This window comes from Colletotrichum chrysophilum (assembly GCF_026319265.1).
Source record: "Colletotrichum chrysophilum strain AFK26 chromosome Unknown scaffold_102, whole genome shotgun sequence".
Classification (NCBI taxonomy): domain Eukaryota; kingdom Fungi; phylum Ascomycota; class Sordariomycetes; order Glomerellales; family Glomerellaceae; genus Colletotrichum; species Colletotrichum chrysophilum.
Genome location: NW_026517389.1, coordinates 89,162 through 101,712, shown reverse-complemented (window position 1 = coordinate 101,712; position 12,551 = coordinate 89,162). Strand labels below are relative to the sequence as shown.

At 55.4% G+C, this 12,551-nt stretch overlaps 3 protein-coding genes and 2 non-coding genes across 5 annotated transcripts; 3 read left to right on the top strand and 2 right to left on the bottom strand.

The window, feature by feature from the left end:
* Window positions 1-13: 13 nt before the first annotated feature.
* COL26b_010006 (uncharacterized protein) lies at window positions 14-1,071 on the top strand (the record flags this gene model as incomplete). The annotated part of the gene is made up of 3 exons (XM_053182718.1): window positions 14-68; window positions 171-721; window positions 778-1,071. 3 exons carry the CDS (start codon window positions 14-16, stop codon window positions 1,069-1,071), a joined length of 900 nt encoding a protein of 299 aa, XP_053033352.1.
* Window positions 1,072-1,404: 333 nt separating this feature from the next.
* On the top strand, window positions 1,405-1,503 carry COL26b_010005. Its single transcript has one exon. It is a non-coding gene; the product is annotated as a tRNA-Leu (tRNA).
* A 1,869-nt stretch (window positions 1,504-3,372) lies between these two features.
* On the top strand, window positions 3,373-4,455 carry COL26b_010004 (uncharacterized protein; the record flags this gene model as incomplete). Its single annotated transcript, XM_053182717.1, has 2 exons — window positions 3,373-3,976; window positions 4,034-4,455. The coding sequence occupies 2 exons, from the start codon at window positions 3,373-3,375 to the stop codon at window positions 4,453-4,455; spliced, it is 1,026 nt and encodes a 341-aa protein (XP_053033351.1).
* A 177-nt stretch (window positions 4,456-4,632) lies between these two features.
* On the bottom strand, window positions 4,633-4,705 carry COL26b_010003. Its single transcript has one exon. It is a non-coding gene; the product is annotated as a tRNA-Lys (tRNA).
* Window positions 4,706-5,376: 671 nt separating this feature from the next.
* COL26b_010002 (uncharacterized protein) lies at window positions 5,377-11,781 on the bottom strand (the record flags this gene model as incomplete). Its single annotated transcript, XM_053182716.1, has 3 exons — window positions 5,377-5,963; window positions 6,012-11,426; window positions 11,493-11,781. 3 exons carry the CDS (start codon window positions 11,779-11,781, stop codon window positions 5,377-5,379), a joined length of 6,291 nt encoding a protein of 2,096 aa, XP_053033350.1.
* Between the last annotated feature and the right edge of the window lie 770 nt (window positions 11,782-12,551).

The window sequence follows — 12,551 nt, the reverse complement described above, 5'->3', positions numbered from 1 at the left end:
TTACTTCTCCAGTATGTCTACTTACGAAGTCAAGGGCAAGTTCGCCATTGTCACTGGTGGTGGCTCAGGTACGTAAATTTCCCAAACCCTAGAACAAATTTTGGATTGACTTTAACTTTTTGTTCTTCTCGCATAAGGTATCAACCATGCCTTCGTCCAATTGCTATTAGAAGCCGGTTGCTCGGTGGTCATTGCCGACCTCAAGCTCACAGCCAATGCCGAAGCCACGGTGCAGAAGTACGCGAAGGAGTACGCCAGCTCAAATGGAGCCTACGCCATTTTCCACAAGACGGACCTCGCCGACTGGGGTCAAATCAACTCCTTGTGGGAGACGGCACTTAAGACATTTCCTCAGGTCGATATCATCTGCAACGGTGCAGGTCTCTACGAGCCTCCTTCCAGCTCCTTCTGGACCCTGCCCGGCGTCTCTCCCTTGGCGAAAGACGACGCTAACGCCAAGATCGGGCAGTACCAGACCTTCAGCGTCAACACTATTGCCCCGATCCGCTTGGCCCAGATTGCGGTTGACTACTGGCTCCAGAACCGCCACATCAAAGGCAATATGATCTGGGTAGCCAGCATAGGTGCATATGTTCACTCGGTTCACACACCAATGTACTTTGCCAGTAAGGCCGCTGCCATCAGTATGGTGAAGAGCCTTGGACGGCTCCACAAAGAAGTCGGAATCAGAGTCGCAGCCGTCTGCCCTGGAGCGACCTACGTACGCTCCTCCTTGCCTCCGCTCAAAATGTTGGCTGTGCACTGACTTCATGCCAGACCGAGATCTTCCAACCCGAGTACTGTCGCGACCGGATTCGTCCCGATGACCTGTCAATGACACCGCAGCAACTTGCTAGTGTCATGATGCGTGTGCTCACAGAGCCAGAGTTTGGTGATGGCAACATCGTCGAGGCTATGATGCTGGGAAACAAGAAGAATTCGTCACTGGGAGTACGAGAAGTGCCCATACACCTGCTTTACCCGTCTTGTGGGGCTGGTGAGGACCACCATCTGGTAGAGGAGGAAGAGAAGATGGTGGTGAACCTCAAGGAGCACGGGATGCGCGGCTAGTTGCTTGTCAACTCCCGATACCACATAGTATGTCTGTTCGTCGTAGGCTTTGCGCAGAGTATCAACCTTGGGAACATGATCAACCGAAACATGGTCAACGTTGCGGATCTGGCTTTGACTTTCAACTACCCCTGTATGGACTTGGCGGGTCGACGCCATCCTCGAGAAGCTTGAAAGCCCCCGGCTCCACCGCACTAGACTCCAATCCAACGATGCAAATTTGCCTCGCTTTCCACAACTCCACATCATCTTGACTATCGTGGGGATATCAAATTCTTTCCGCGGCTACCCCAGCATCCACCAGCGATCCAAGGGTTTCCGAAGATCGCATCTGGGAGGGTGGCCGAGTTGGTTATGGCGCCAGGTTAAGGTCAGCTTAACATCTGTTTCCTGGTGGGGCAACCCGCGCGAGTTCGAGTCTCGTCCCTCTCAAGATTTCCTTTTTGCTTGGTGTCACAATCATTTGAAACAAATATGACAGGGTGTTGATGAAGACTGCGTGTTGATTACACGCATACGAAATAGACAACTCTCTTTTGCCACAGTCGGGTTTGATGGCCGCGTCGCTTCAACCAAGGCGGCGTTGGAGTTTTCGGTCTTTTTATATGTGCGAGTTGTTCGCATGACATGTCTGTGCAGGGAAGATGCCTTGACTTTCAAGTAGCGGTGTGCTTTGACTCGAGATGAATGGTGGTCGATGTTGTCGGCATGCAACCCAAGCGGTGTGGGCTTGTATCCTTGCTTCTCGGCATTGCGAAAGCAACGTTGACAACTCTCCAATGACACCCTCGGGACTTCTGAATCTAGAAATCTCCCGAGCGACTGCAAATATGACATGCCTAGATGGGTATCCATCAAATTCAGGTCCACCAAGAATGGGCTGGACTTTAGGAGAAATACAAGACGAACAAAGACACTATAGGCACATCTTAATAGACTTCACAACGAGTAGTCCCTCAAAGGTGTCAGGCAATTCGTAGCACCATTGCTCTAGTAGATAACAGGGAATAGGGAACACAAACGCAACTCGCAGCACTTCCTAAAATAGAGTAGATCTACAACCAGGGCCAAGATTAGCGAGTGTATCCCTCCGGGCCTCCTCATCCGATCGCACGAGTAGTCAAAAATAAACTTTCGGGAGTTGTATCAGCACAGACGAGACCGGCGGGTATCTCCAACGGCCACGGCCACGGCGGCGTCAAGGCCCCCGACCACCGAAATGACTAAGGTCGCATCCACAGCGACCACGATACTTTCCATGGGCTTTCTAACGTCTAAACTCTGAATGGTTCCACGGAATCGTCCGGATTCAGAACCGTCCGTAGTAGTATAAGGCGACGGCTGTTCCCCCGCACTGGTAGTGGGATGGTTTGCCACCTTTTGACGACTACCGATAGTCACGGGGACTCGATTGCTCAGTTTACTTTCGGAGGGTAATTCCGTCACTGTTCTCGGTCTCGGAAACTCAATTGTAATACCCTCAGATTGCAGCCCGAACACTTCTCTGGGTTGACAGCAAATCTATCAGCATGCTCACCGTGGACTTGGTCACCCGATTGGCGGGACACAAACCGGGATTACTGCCTATCATTGCATTTTTGGTGGTGTGCGTCGGTGTTCTTGGCTGGTACTGGAGGGAAGACAGGCCGTATCGCGGATTCAAGCTCATCGGCCAAGAAAGCGGCGACTGGTCTTATCAGAAAGCTCGGCTGCGATGGAACTCGGATGCTCTCGAACTACTAAGAGATGGCTTTGAGCAGGTGGGACTGGCTTCAGACTGAGTGAAGAAACATTTCTGATCGATAGTAGACAAACGGCAAACCATTTCAGGTCCTCTCTCCTTTCGGCCCCTTGGTCATGTTGCACCCGCGCATGTCCGAAGAGATTAGGAATGACAAACGATTCACTTTCACTGGCTTCATTGAGAGAGTATGTATCTGTCTTTACTCTCTTACTTATCATTATCTTCAAGCCAGTCGCATTCCAGTCAACGCTCTACGCCTTTACAAGAAGACATACTGATCAACTTTGAAGCACTGGCTTACTCGCTACCCCGGTCTGAACGTCCTTCAAGACGGTCTAAAAGACGAAATAATCCAAGAAGCCATTCGCCGGAATCTTAACCAGGAACTCTGTACTACCTCCTCTCCGCCTCGTCTCCGTCAAGCAAATGGCTAACACAACCCGCCAGTGCACATAACCGAACGTCTCTGCGAAGAAACCAACCTCATCCTCAAAGAGCAACTCCCGTCGTCCAAAGGTTGCCCACCCCAATTCCATTTCAGTCTTTATCTCAAACTAATGAAATCCCCAGAATGGCAAGAAGTCAAATTCTTCCCTGTCGCCCTCCAGCTGTCCTCCCGCCTCTCCGCCAAAATCCTCCTCGGCGACCGCCTCGCGCGCTCAAAACAATGGGCAGCCCTCTCCATATCCTTCGCCTCCCTGATCCTCTCCGCCGGCCGCGATCTCCGCCCGTGGCCCGTTCTCCTACGCCCGCTCGTCCACCGCTTCCTCCCCTCCCTCAACCTCCTCCGGTCCCAAATCGCGCTAGCCAAGGAGCTGATGGAGCCCGAGCTCGCGGCAGCACGCAGCCAGACCCGAAAAGACGCCGACGAGAAGTCGAAGGACTCGCTTTCGTGGATCGAGGAGGTCCGGCGCGGGCGGGAATTCGACGTCGTTGCCGGGCAGCTGTTTCTGACTTTTGCAGCGATTCACACGACGTCCTCCATCTTGACTGCGTTGATGTATGATTTGCTCGCGAATCCGGAGTACTTTGGGCAGCTGAGAGAGGAGATCGTGCGAGTGTTCGGAGAGGAAAACGGGTGGAGCAAGAATAGCTTGTACAAGCTCAAGTTGATGGACAGCTGCTTGAAGGAGACGGCGCGGCTACATGTTCTCGGACCTCGTAAGCCACCTCACACTCTGATTCAGATCTATTGCTAACATCACGGGGGCTCGGTAGACATGTTCAATCGCAAGGTCGAGGCCCCAGTAACCCTCTCCGACGGCACGCACCTCCCCAAAGGTGTCCACGTCAGCATTTCAATGTGGCAGAACCGCGACCCGGCCATCTGGGGGCCCGACGCGGACAAGTTCGACGGTCACAGGTTCCTCCGGATGCGCGAGCAGCCCGGGCAGGAGAACAGGTGGCAGTTCGTCTCGACAAGCCCCGAGTGGCTTGCGTTCGGGCATGGCATGCATGCGTGCCCAGGCAGGTTCTTTGCAAGCAATGAGATGAAGATTGTGATGGTTCATCTGATCATGAACTATGACTGGAAGATCATTGGGGAGAAACTGCCGGGCAGCATGTTCAAGAGCAGATTCGTGCCGGACGTCAAGACTGTTGTGGGCTGTAAGAAGAGGGAACCTGAGATTCAGCTATGAAGGGACGTGATACAGAACAGGTAGACAAAAGAAAAGTTCAACACAGGACACATGCTGTTTGACCAAGGGCATTTGCAGACAAGAGAAAGACAAAGATCAGCCACAAGAATAATAACCGACAACGACGCCAAACAAGGCAAAAAGAGTACTGGAAGCTTCAATCGCTGACGGGAATTGAGCCCGACGTGGGGGTCGAACCCACAACCTTGAGATTAAGAGTCTCACGCTCTACCGATTGAGCTAGCCGGGCGATTTGAAACCCAGTGCTGGCTAGAAATTGTTGGAAGTCTGAGGACGCAGAGCAGATTATGGAGCGCGAGAGAGAGAGGTGTGGAAATCAAGGTGAAAACTTTTCATGGTCCTCGTCCGGGGCGGGGCCGGAGCTGGGTCCGGAAATGGGGCCGAACCACTACGCGCGGACTTGTGCTAAGAGCAGAACCCTGAGTCGTGGGGCCCTGTTCGTCTAGTCTCTGCGGCACCATCCGCTGCAAATGTACGATTTAAAGTTGCGGGATGTTTGGCCATGTTTCAAGGCCCCTAGAGACGATCCGTTTGTCTAAACCAAGAGGGACGTACGTCATTCAACGCGCGCGAAACAAGTTGCTGCTTTGGCCGAGACATGACTTACGCGCCCAACACCATGAGAGGCTCACGAGTCGTCAACTATGCAGGTGTGCAACTTATGGTTAATAAGGTGGTGTTGCGCTTGATGCCGCGGTAATCAAGGATGAAAATAACGTTTGAAGACATAAGAAAATCCATTTTCGAGTATGTTGTAGCTATACACACCGGCAAACCACCTGGTCTGCCCCTTTTTCATCCTAGTGTCATCAGACCTCCGCCGCCAAAGCCATATCAATACATGCAGTATGATGAACATCAGATACCGCTTCCATTACCACATGCTCCGCGTGATCGCCTCTAGTGACCACCTCCTCTCGCCCTCTTGGCGCCGCCTGCTCCCCCCGCTTCCGAATCTCCTCTCGGCCTCTTGTTTCCAGGCTGGAAGTCATTAGCACCAGGGTTCATCGCGGAAGCATGTCCACCTCTAGCACCGCCACGTCCACCACGACCGGCACCTCCACCTCTCTCGGCTCCTCCACTCGACACTCTATTGCCAGCAGCGTAAGCACCTCCACGGCCACGGGCAGTTGCGCCTCCACGTTGTCCAGGCATGGGAATGCCGGTGCTGCGTGTGGCCGGCTGATTCTGCGTCGCAGGCTGCTGGGCTTGGCCTTGTTGTCCTGGTGCTTGGGCAGCTTGGGCAAAGGGGTTAGCCTGGCCCTGGCCTGACTGAGCAAAAGGATTCGGCTGAGCAGCGTTGGTGCCAGCGAACGGATTGCCCGCAGCATTTGCTGCTTGTTTGTTATCCGAAGGAGCCGGGATCTGTCGCTTGACTTGGGGAATGCCAGTCGATGGCTGAGGGATGCCGCTGCCAGGCTGAGGAATGGCGCTCGGTGGTTGAGCAGCAGGTTGTGCCTGGTTGGTCGCGGCCGGCGGTGCTTGAACTATGTTAGAACCATGAACATGTTGAGAACTGACAGTAGAGAACTTACCACTTGCGTTTGCAGCGCCTTGTGCCGGCGCTGCGGCAGCGGACGGTGCCGAAATTGAGGGGCGAGGCTGCGCGTTGGCGGCAGACTTCGCGGGGGTGGGTTGTGCGGGAGCTGGTTTGGCAGCCTTCGCCTCCTCCCAGACTTCGCCAACGGGTCTCTGAGGAGTCTGGGTAGCAGCGGTAGAGACAACCTCGATCTTGGCGTTGGCGCCACGAAGTTGGTTGTCCTTCATATTGATTTGCAATGCCGACTTCTTCTGCGCCAGCATCTGGCCCTCCTCGCGAGCGTCCTTGATCCGTTGCTCGAACTCGACCTTCAAAGTCGTCTCCGTCTCACTCTTGACCTTGGCAGTCTGCTCCTCAAGCTTCTTACGCAGATTCGAAGACATGATGCTCCGCACCGTCGGGTTAGTGGACAGAAACTTTCGGATCTCAGCATCAGGCAGCTGTGAGAGATCTGTTGTGCCACCAGGAGTGCTTGTAATTGGTGTTGTCGGAACGGCATCGGGATCGTGCTGCTGCTTGATAGGGGTAGCAGCAACGGCGGGCTGCTCTTCTGAAGGCTTGCTCGGGGCGGCGCTGGCGTTCTCGGCCTTCCAGATAATCTTCTCCTGCTCCAGTTTGGTCTTGAACTCCGCATCCAGCTTCTCGCGTGACTGACGCAGCTTCTCGTTCAAGGCGTTGCGCATCTTGTCCGATCGCTCCTTAATGGTCTGTTGGATATTTTCCTCCAGCTCCTGTGCCTTGCGCTCGGCTTCCGCGGCCTTGGCCTCCGCCGCAGCGATCTTCTCCTCCAAGACCTTGCGCTGCTCGTCAGTCAGGCCGCCTGCACCGTTCGTGTTAGCCGCTTCTGCCGGGCCAGCTTGGACAGCGTCAGCCGCAGCAGGGGGTTGTGACTGAGCAGCTTCCTGTGCAGTCTGGACGGCCTGATCCCTCTCGGCGACAACTGTCTGGAGTTGCGCGCGAAGGTTCTCGAGCTCCTGCTCGGCGCTTGCCTTCTGGGCAGAGACCGCATCGAGCTGGGTGCGGATCTCCGTAAGCTGTTGCTCAAGCTGGGCAACAACCTCAGTAGATACAGATGAGGACGGATCAGACGCAGGCTGGGGGGCAGCAGCGGGTGGCTGAGCGGTCTGGCCATTCGCCTGAGCTTCTTGTTGCAACTTCTGCACCTGCTGCTGGAAGTTCTGAATCTGTTGCTCAAACTCGGTGCGCTGCTGGGTCGTGGCCTGCAGGTTCTGCCTCGTGGTCTCGAGCTCGGTGTTTGCGGAGGACAATTGTTGCAAGAGCTGCTCCTTCTCGGCGATGGCGGCATCCTTCTCGGCAATGGCCTCGTTCTTGGCGGTAAGTGCCTCGTTCCTCTCGCCGGTGATCTTTCTCGAGCGTTCCTTGAATTGTTCTGTCATGCGCTGGCGAGTGTTCTGCCAGCCCGCCTTCTCCGTCTCTAGCAGCTGCTTCGCCTCCTCAAGCTCAGTTCGTAGAGGGCCCTCGCCTTCCTTGAGAGCATCACGCTCAGCCTGGAGATCAGCGATGGTTTGCTTGAGCTGCTCCATTTCAGCAGGATCGACGCGGCCGTACTTCGTAAGAATGCCCTCGGTGCGCTTCTGCCATCTGTCGCGGTCCTCCTGAACTTGCTTAATCTCCTCCTCGAGGAAGCCCTTTTGTGTCTGAAGCTCCTCAATCCGGGCCTCGAGAGGCTGGACCTTGCCCTCAAGCTCCTCGATCTTGGTGTTCTTCTCCGCGATTTGAGCGCGTGCTTGGGCGAGCTCGTTGCGCAGGGTGGCGCTGCTCTCACGGTAAAGGTTGAGTTCGTTCAGCTTCTCCATGAGGTCTTTGTGGGCAATGGACGCCTGCCCGCTCTCGGACTGGGAACGACGCTCTTGATCGAGCTTCAAGCGAGCTTCGTCCAGTTGAGACTGAGAATACTCGAGCTGTTGCTGCAAGCGCTTGGCCTCCTGCACCTTCAGATCGTACTGTACTTCGAGAATCTCCTTCTCGCGTCTAAGGTAGTTGTTGAGCTCGCGAAGGCCGTCGGCAGCACTGTCGTTGCCACCCTCAGTGTCCCCGTTGGTGTCGTCCGTAGAGGCGGTCCTGCTCTGCTTCAAGTCCGAGAATTGTTTGGTGATGCTCTCGAGCTGCTCGTGTAGAAGCTTATTCTGAGCGTTCACATCATCGCGGCGGGCCTTGATCTCAGCCATCTCCTGCTCCAGTCGCTGACGACGCTCCTCCCAAGATCCTTCACTCTGGGTGAGAGCAACCTTGGCAGATTCGGCCTCGGCTTTGAGGGTAGCAGTCTGGCTCTTCAGCTCGTTGTATTCGGTCCGAAGCTGCTGAACCAGCTTGGCTGCCTCGGCGTGCTTGACCAATTCCTGTTCGTAGTCTTGCTGGGCCTTGGCGGTGATCTCGGACTGAGCACGAAGATCCTGTTGGTGAAACTTGGCTGCCTCAGAGTGGCGCTCAGATTCCTCCTTCAAGCGCTTGATCTCGTCATCCAAAATCGTCTTCTCATCTTCGTACTTGCGGGCCACCTCAGCCTGGGAATCGCGGAGGTGAGAGAGCTCCTTGTTGGAATTGGCCAGCTCGGAAGAAAGGTCTTCAACGCGCTGCTCCAACTCCTTGATCTTGGCGTCCTTGCCAGACAGGGTCGACTCCATCTCCTCTCTAAACTGGTCATGTGAGGCAGTGAATTCGGACAAGGCCTCCTCGTTCTGCTCACTGAGCTGCTTGTACGACTCAGCCTGCTCCTTGGCGGTCTCAAGGTGAGCCTTGGCCATGTCAAGCTCCCTCTTGAGGTCAGAGACCTCATTGATGAGCTCGCGAACCTCGGCCTCATTCTCCTCATTTGTCGGTGCAGGCGGCGCCATGGTGCCGGGTCGAGGTGTGGGTCGTGGCGCAAGTCTGCCAGCGCGATCCTCGGCGCTGCGAAGCTCGATGGTGAGCTCGTCAACACGAGCCTGGAGATGATCCCGGCTGGTCTTAATGGCGACGTGCTCCTCGCGAATCTGGCTGAGGCTGGTAGATAGCTCGTCAATCCGCTTCTGCGCCTCGCGAGCGTCAAACTCCTTTCGTAGCTGCAACTTCTTGCCCTCCTCCATCTCCTCTGACAACTTCCTCTTGGTGTCGTTGAGCTCTTGCTCGAGATTGTCGATCTTGGTCTGGGTCTTTCGTCTATACTCGGACTCGGTAATGTCGCGTTCATTCTGCATTGACTGTTGAGTAGCCAGCAGGTTGTTGAGGCGCGTCTTTTCTTGGACAAGATTCTCGTTGTCCTGGTTGAGGCGATCCTGAATATCCTTCCACAACTTCTTCTCCGCCTTGAGGTTAGCGGCCTCGTTGCGAATGCTCTCCAGCAAGCCCTTGGCGTCGACCAGCTCTTCAGCAACCTGTTGCGTCCGGATCTCCTGCTTGATAGAGTCCTCGGACAGGGACTGATTGCGCTTCTGAAGCTCCTTGTTCTCGCTCTGCAGAGCAACAAAGTTGGAGTGAAGCATCTCGTATCGCTCGGAAGCCAGAGTAATTTGGCTGGAAATCTTGGCGACCTCGCCCTGCAGGCTGTTCTTCTCGCTCGAGAGTCTATCAATCTGTTCTCTGAGAGATCGTCGAACAGACTCCTCGTCGTTACGATAAGTATCAAATTCCACTTGCAGAGCGCGGAGAGCAGCAGATGGGGACACGCCGTCGCCATCTTCTGTCTCGATGCTAGCGAGCGGCAGGCGTTGACCGTCCTCAGAGCCACCCAAGATAGAGGCGAGCTCCCCGGCGGACGCCTTTTGTTGAAGCAGACGGCGGAACATGTCACGCTCGGCCTTGAAGCTTTCCATTGTCGTTCTCAGTGACTTCGTCTCGTTAATCATGCCGGCGAGTTCCTGTTGCAGACGCTCAACAGCCTGGTGGTCCTCGACCGCCTGGTTCTTGGCGGCCACGGCTTCCTCGCTCTCCATCTGCTCGGCAAGCTCGCGGGTAACGCGAAGTAGTTCCTGGTTCTTGGCTTGAAGCTCCTGGATGTCCTTGAAGACAACGAACTTTTGCGTGATGAACTGGTGGGTGTCGGACATGTCGGAGAGCGCGCCTTCGGTGATCTCGCCTCGGGAGAGCTGCTCGAGGCGAACAGTCTCCTCGCGCGTCAGCTGGTCAAGACCCTTCTCGCGGGCGTGCATGTTGAAGACCAGCATCTGGATCTGGGTGCTGAGATCGCGGACTTGAGTGCGGAGGATCTTGGACTCAGCTTGGGCGTTTGCCAGCGCACTCTCTGCCTTCCTGGCGCTCTTCTTAGCGGCATCGCGCTCCTCGAAGCTGGTCTGAGATAGCTCAGACATGTGGGTGATCTCGGCCCTCAGTGAGTCGGCCTCATTCTGCAGTTCCTCGATCTCGGGGGACTTGGCCTCCAACAGCGCAATCATGTTGTCGAGCTCTTCGGCAAGCTGCTGGTTCCGGCGCTTCTCTCCGGCCAGCTGGCCCTTGACCTTGTATAAATCTTCGATGGCTTGGGTGGCGGTAATCGCAGACCTGGCACGGGCAGAGCCAGGTGTTGCGAAAGGCGAAGCAGGGCGACCGAGCAGCGAACCGTTCATGCGAGGAGTCTGAGGAGCGGGGGAGCCGGGAGGAGGGCCTTGCTCCATTCGGGCGTGGACCTGATCAAGTTCGCCTTCGAGCTGCGTGATCCTTTCTTCAAGCTCGCGGCACGTCTCCTTCTCCCTCTCAAGTTCCTGCTGAATCCTTCGAATCTCGTTGGAATGTTTCTCCTTCAAAGACTCCTTCTCACCCTCGAGGGTCTGCACGCGCTTCTTGTGGCTGTCGGCAAGCTGGTTCGTCATCTCGACGACTCGCTGTTTGTTCTCCAGCTCGTGCTTGTAGCTTTCTTCGCTGCGTGCAAAGGCCTCCTGCTGCTGTTGAACCTTGGTCAGAGCCTCCTCGGCCTTGGCCTGGGCGGCATCGAGACGGTCTCGGAGTTGCTGCTCGCTTCGCTTGAGGGCCTCAATGTTCGACTTGGCGTCCTCGTTCTGACGCTGCAGCTCGGCGATTCGGGCTCCCTTTTCGCGGCGGTACTTCAAGGCCTCGTCGCTCTTGGTCTTGAGCTCGGTCTCGAACCATTCGCTGTTGCGTCGCGCAAGGTCGAGCTGTTGCTGGAGGGATTCTTCGCGGTACTTGGCGCTGCTGACCGCAGCCTGTGCGCTCTGAACCTGTTGTTGAAGAGATGTGATTTCCTTGTTCAGTTGTACGTTCTTTTGGTGCTGCTTCGCAAGCTCCTCGGAGAGCTCAGAGTCGCGGGCATTGCGCGACTCCAGCAGAGCCATATTTGCGCGGTTGGAAGATTGAAGGGACTCGATACGGTCACGGAGGGTCGTGATTTCGGAATCGTAGTCGGAACCACGGGACTTGAGGGATTGGAGCTCATTCTCGACCGTTTGTCGTTTCGTCTCTGTGAATCATGGGGTCAGCAAGATGGGAACATACTAACGAGTGGAGACGGAAGGCAGGCACAAACCTTCCTCCTTGAGCTTCTGGCGAACTTCCTCCACGTCCTTCAAAGCCTTGTCGGCGGTCGCCTTGAAACTCTGACATTTCGACTCGGCACTGTGGTTCGCGCTCTCGAGCTCGATGTCGACCTGCAGCTTTTGCGCATACAGCTCATCGTACTCGCGAGCCTTGGAGATGACGGCCTCGAGAAGGCTTGCGACGAGCTCGGGGGTAGGTTCGGTTGTGACGGTCGACACAGTCGACTCAGGCAAGCCGAGGTGGCCAGCTACGTAGCCGACGTCCACCGCCGCTGCCATTATGATTTTGTCTCAGATTCTGCTTCTCGACATCGAACGGAAATCGTGGCGAGGGAGGGATAGAATCGAAAAGTCGAGTGGTGGTGATGGCGTCGCGCGTTGGCACCCCGCCTGTCGAAAGGTGTCTTGCACAGGGGAAGGCTCGAAATAGTACAATAACAAAGGAAATAAAGAGTCGAAGCCGTGTCTTCAGACGGCAATCACCCAAACGCCGCGTTTGGTGATCGAGGCGTCGTCGAAGGGGTGATGGGCGACGAAAAGTTGGGGTGATTGTAAGCGACGACAGGAGACGACAATCGCAAGATTTTGGCCAGGCGCGACCGATGTTTTCTTGGGTTGGGCGGCCTGAGCACCTGGACAGGATGCAAGGCTGCTCTGCTCTGTCCACCTGGAGAAGCTGCATCCAGCAACAGGGTGACAGCGAAGGAGCTTTTTGGGCCAATCAAAGCGCACAGAGCTTGGAGCTGCCTGGCTCACCGACAATCACCCGGATGACTCAGCCACAGCTGTGGCCGTCGGTGGGTCCAATGAAGTCAGAGCCGCTGACCGAGGACCTTTTCGGTAAAGTCGGTGAGAATTCTCGGTGAGGTGGCGTTCATCAGCTGGGAGAAGAACACACGATGAACTATGCGTGAAAGTCCTCTTCTAACCAATCAAATTTGATGAAAGTTGTCTGAAGGCTTTTATGAGACTCTAGAATGAGATGTAGCTATCAAAAGAGTGCACCTGTGGGGTTGCGTTAGAAGTATGAATTGTTTGTCAATTTATTG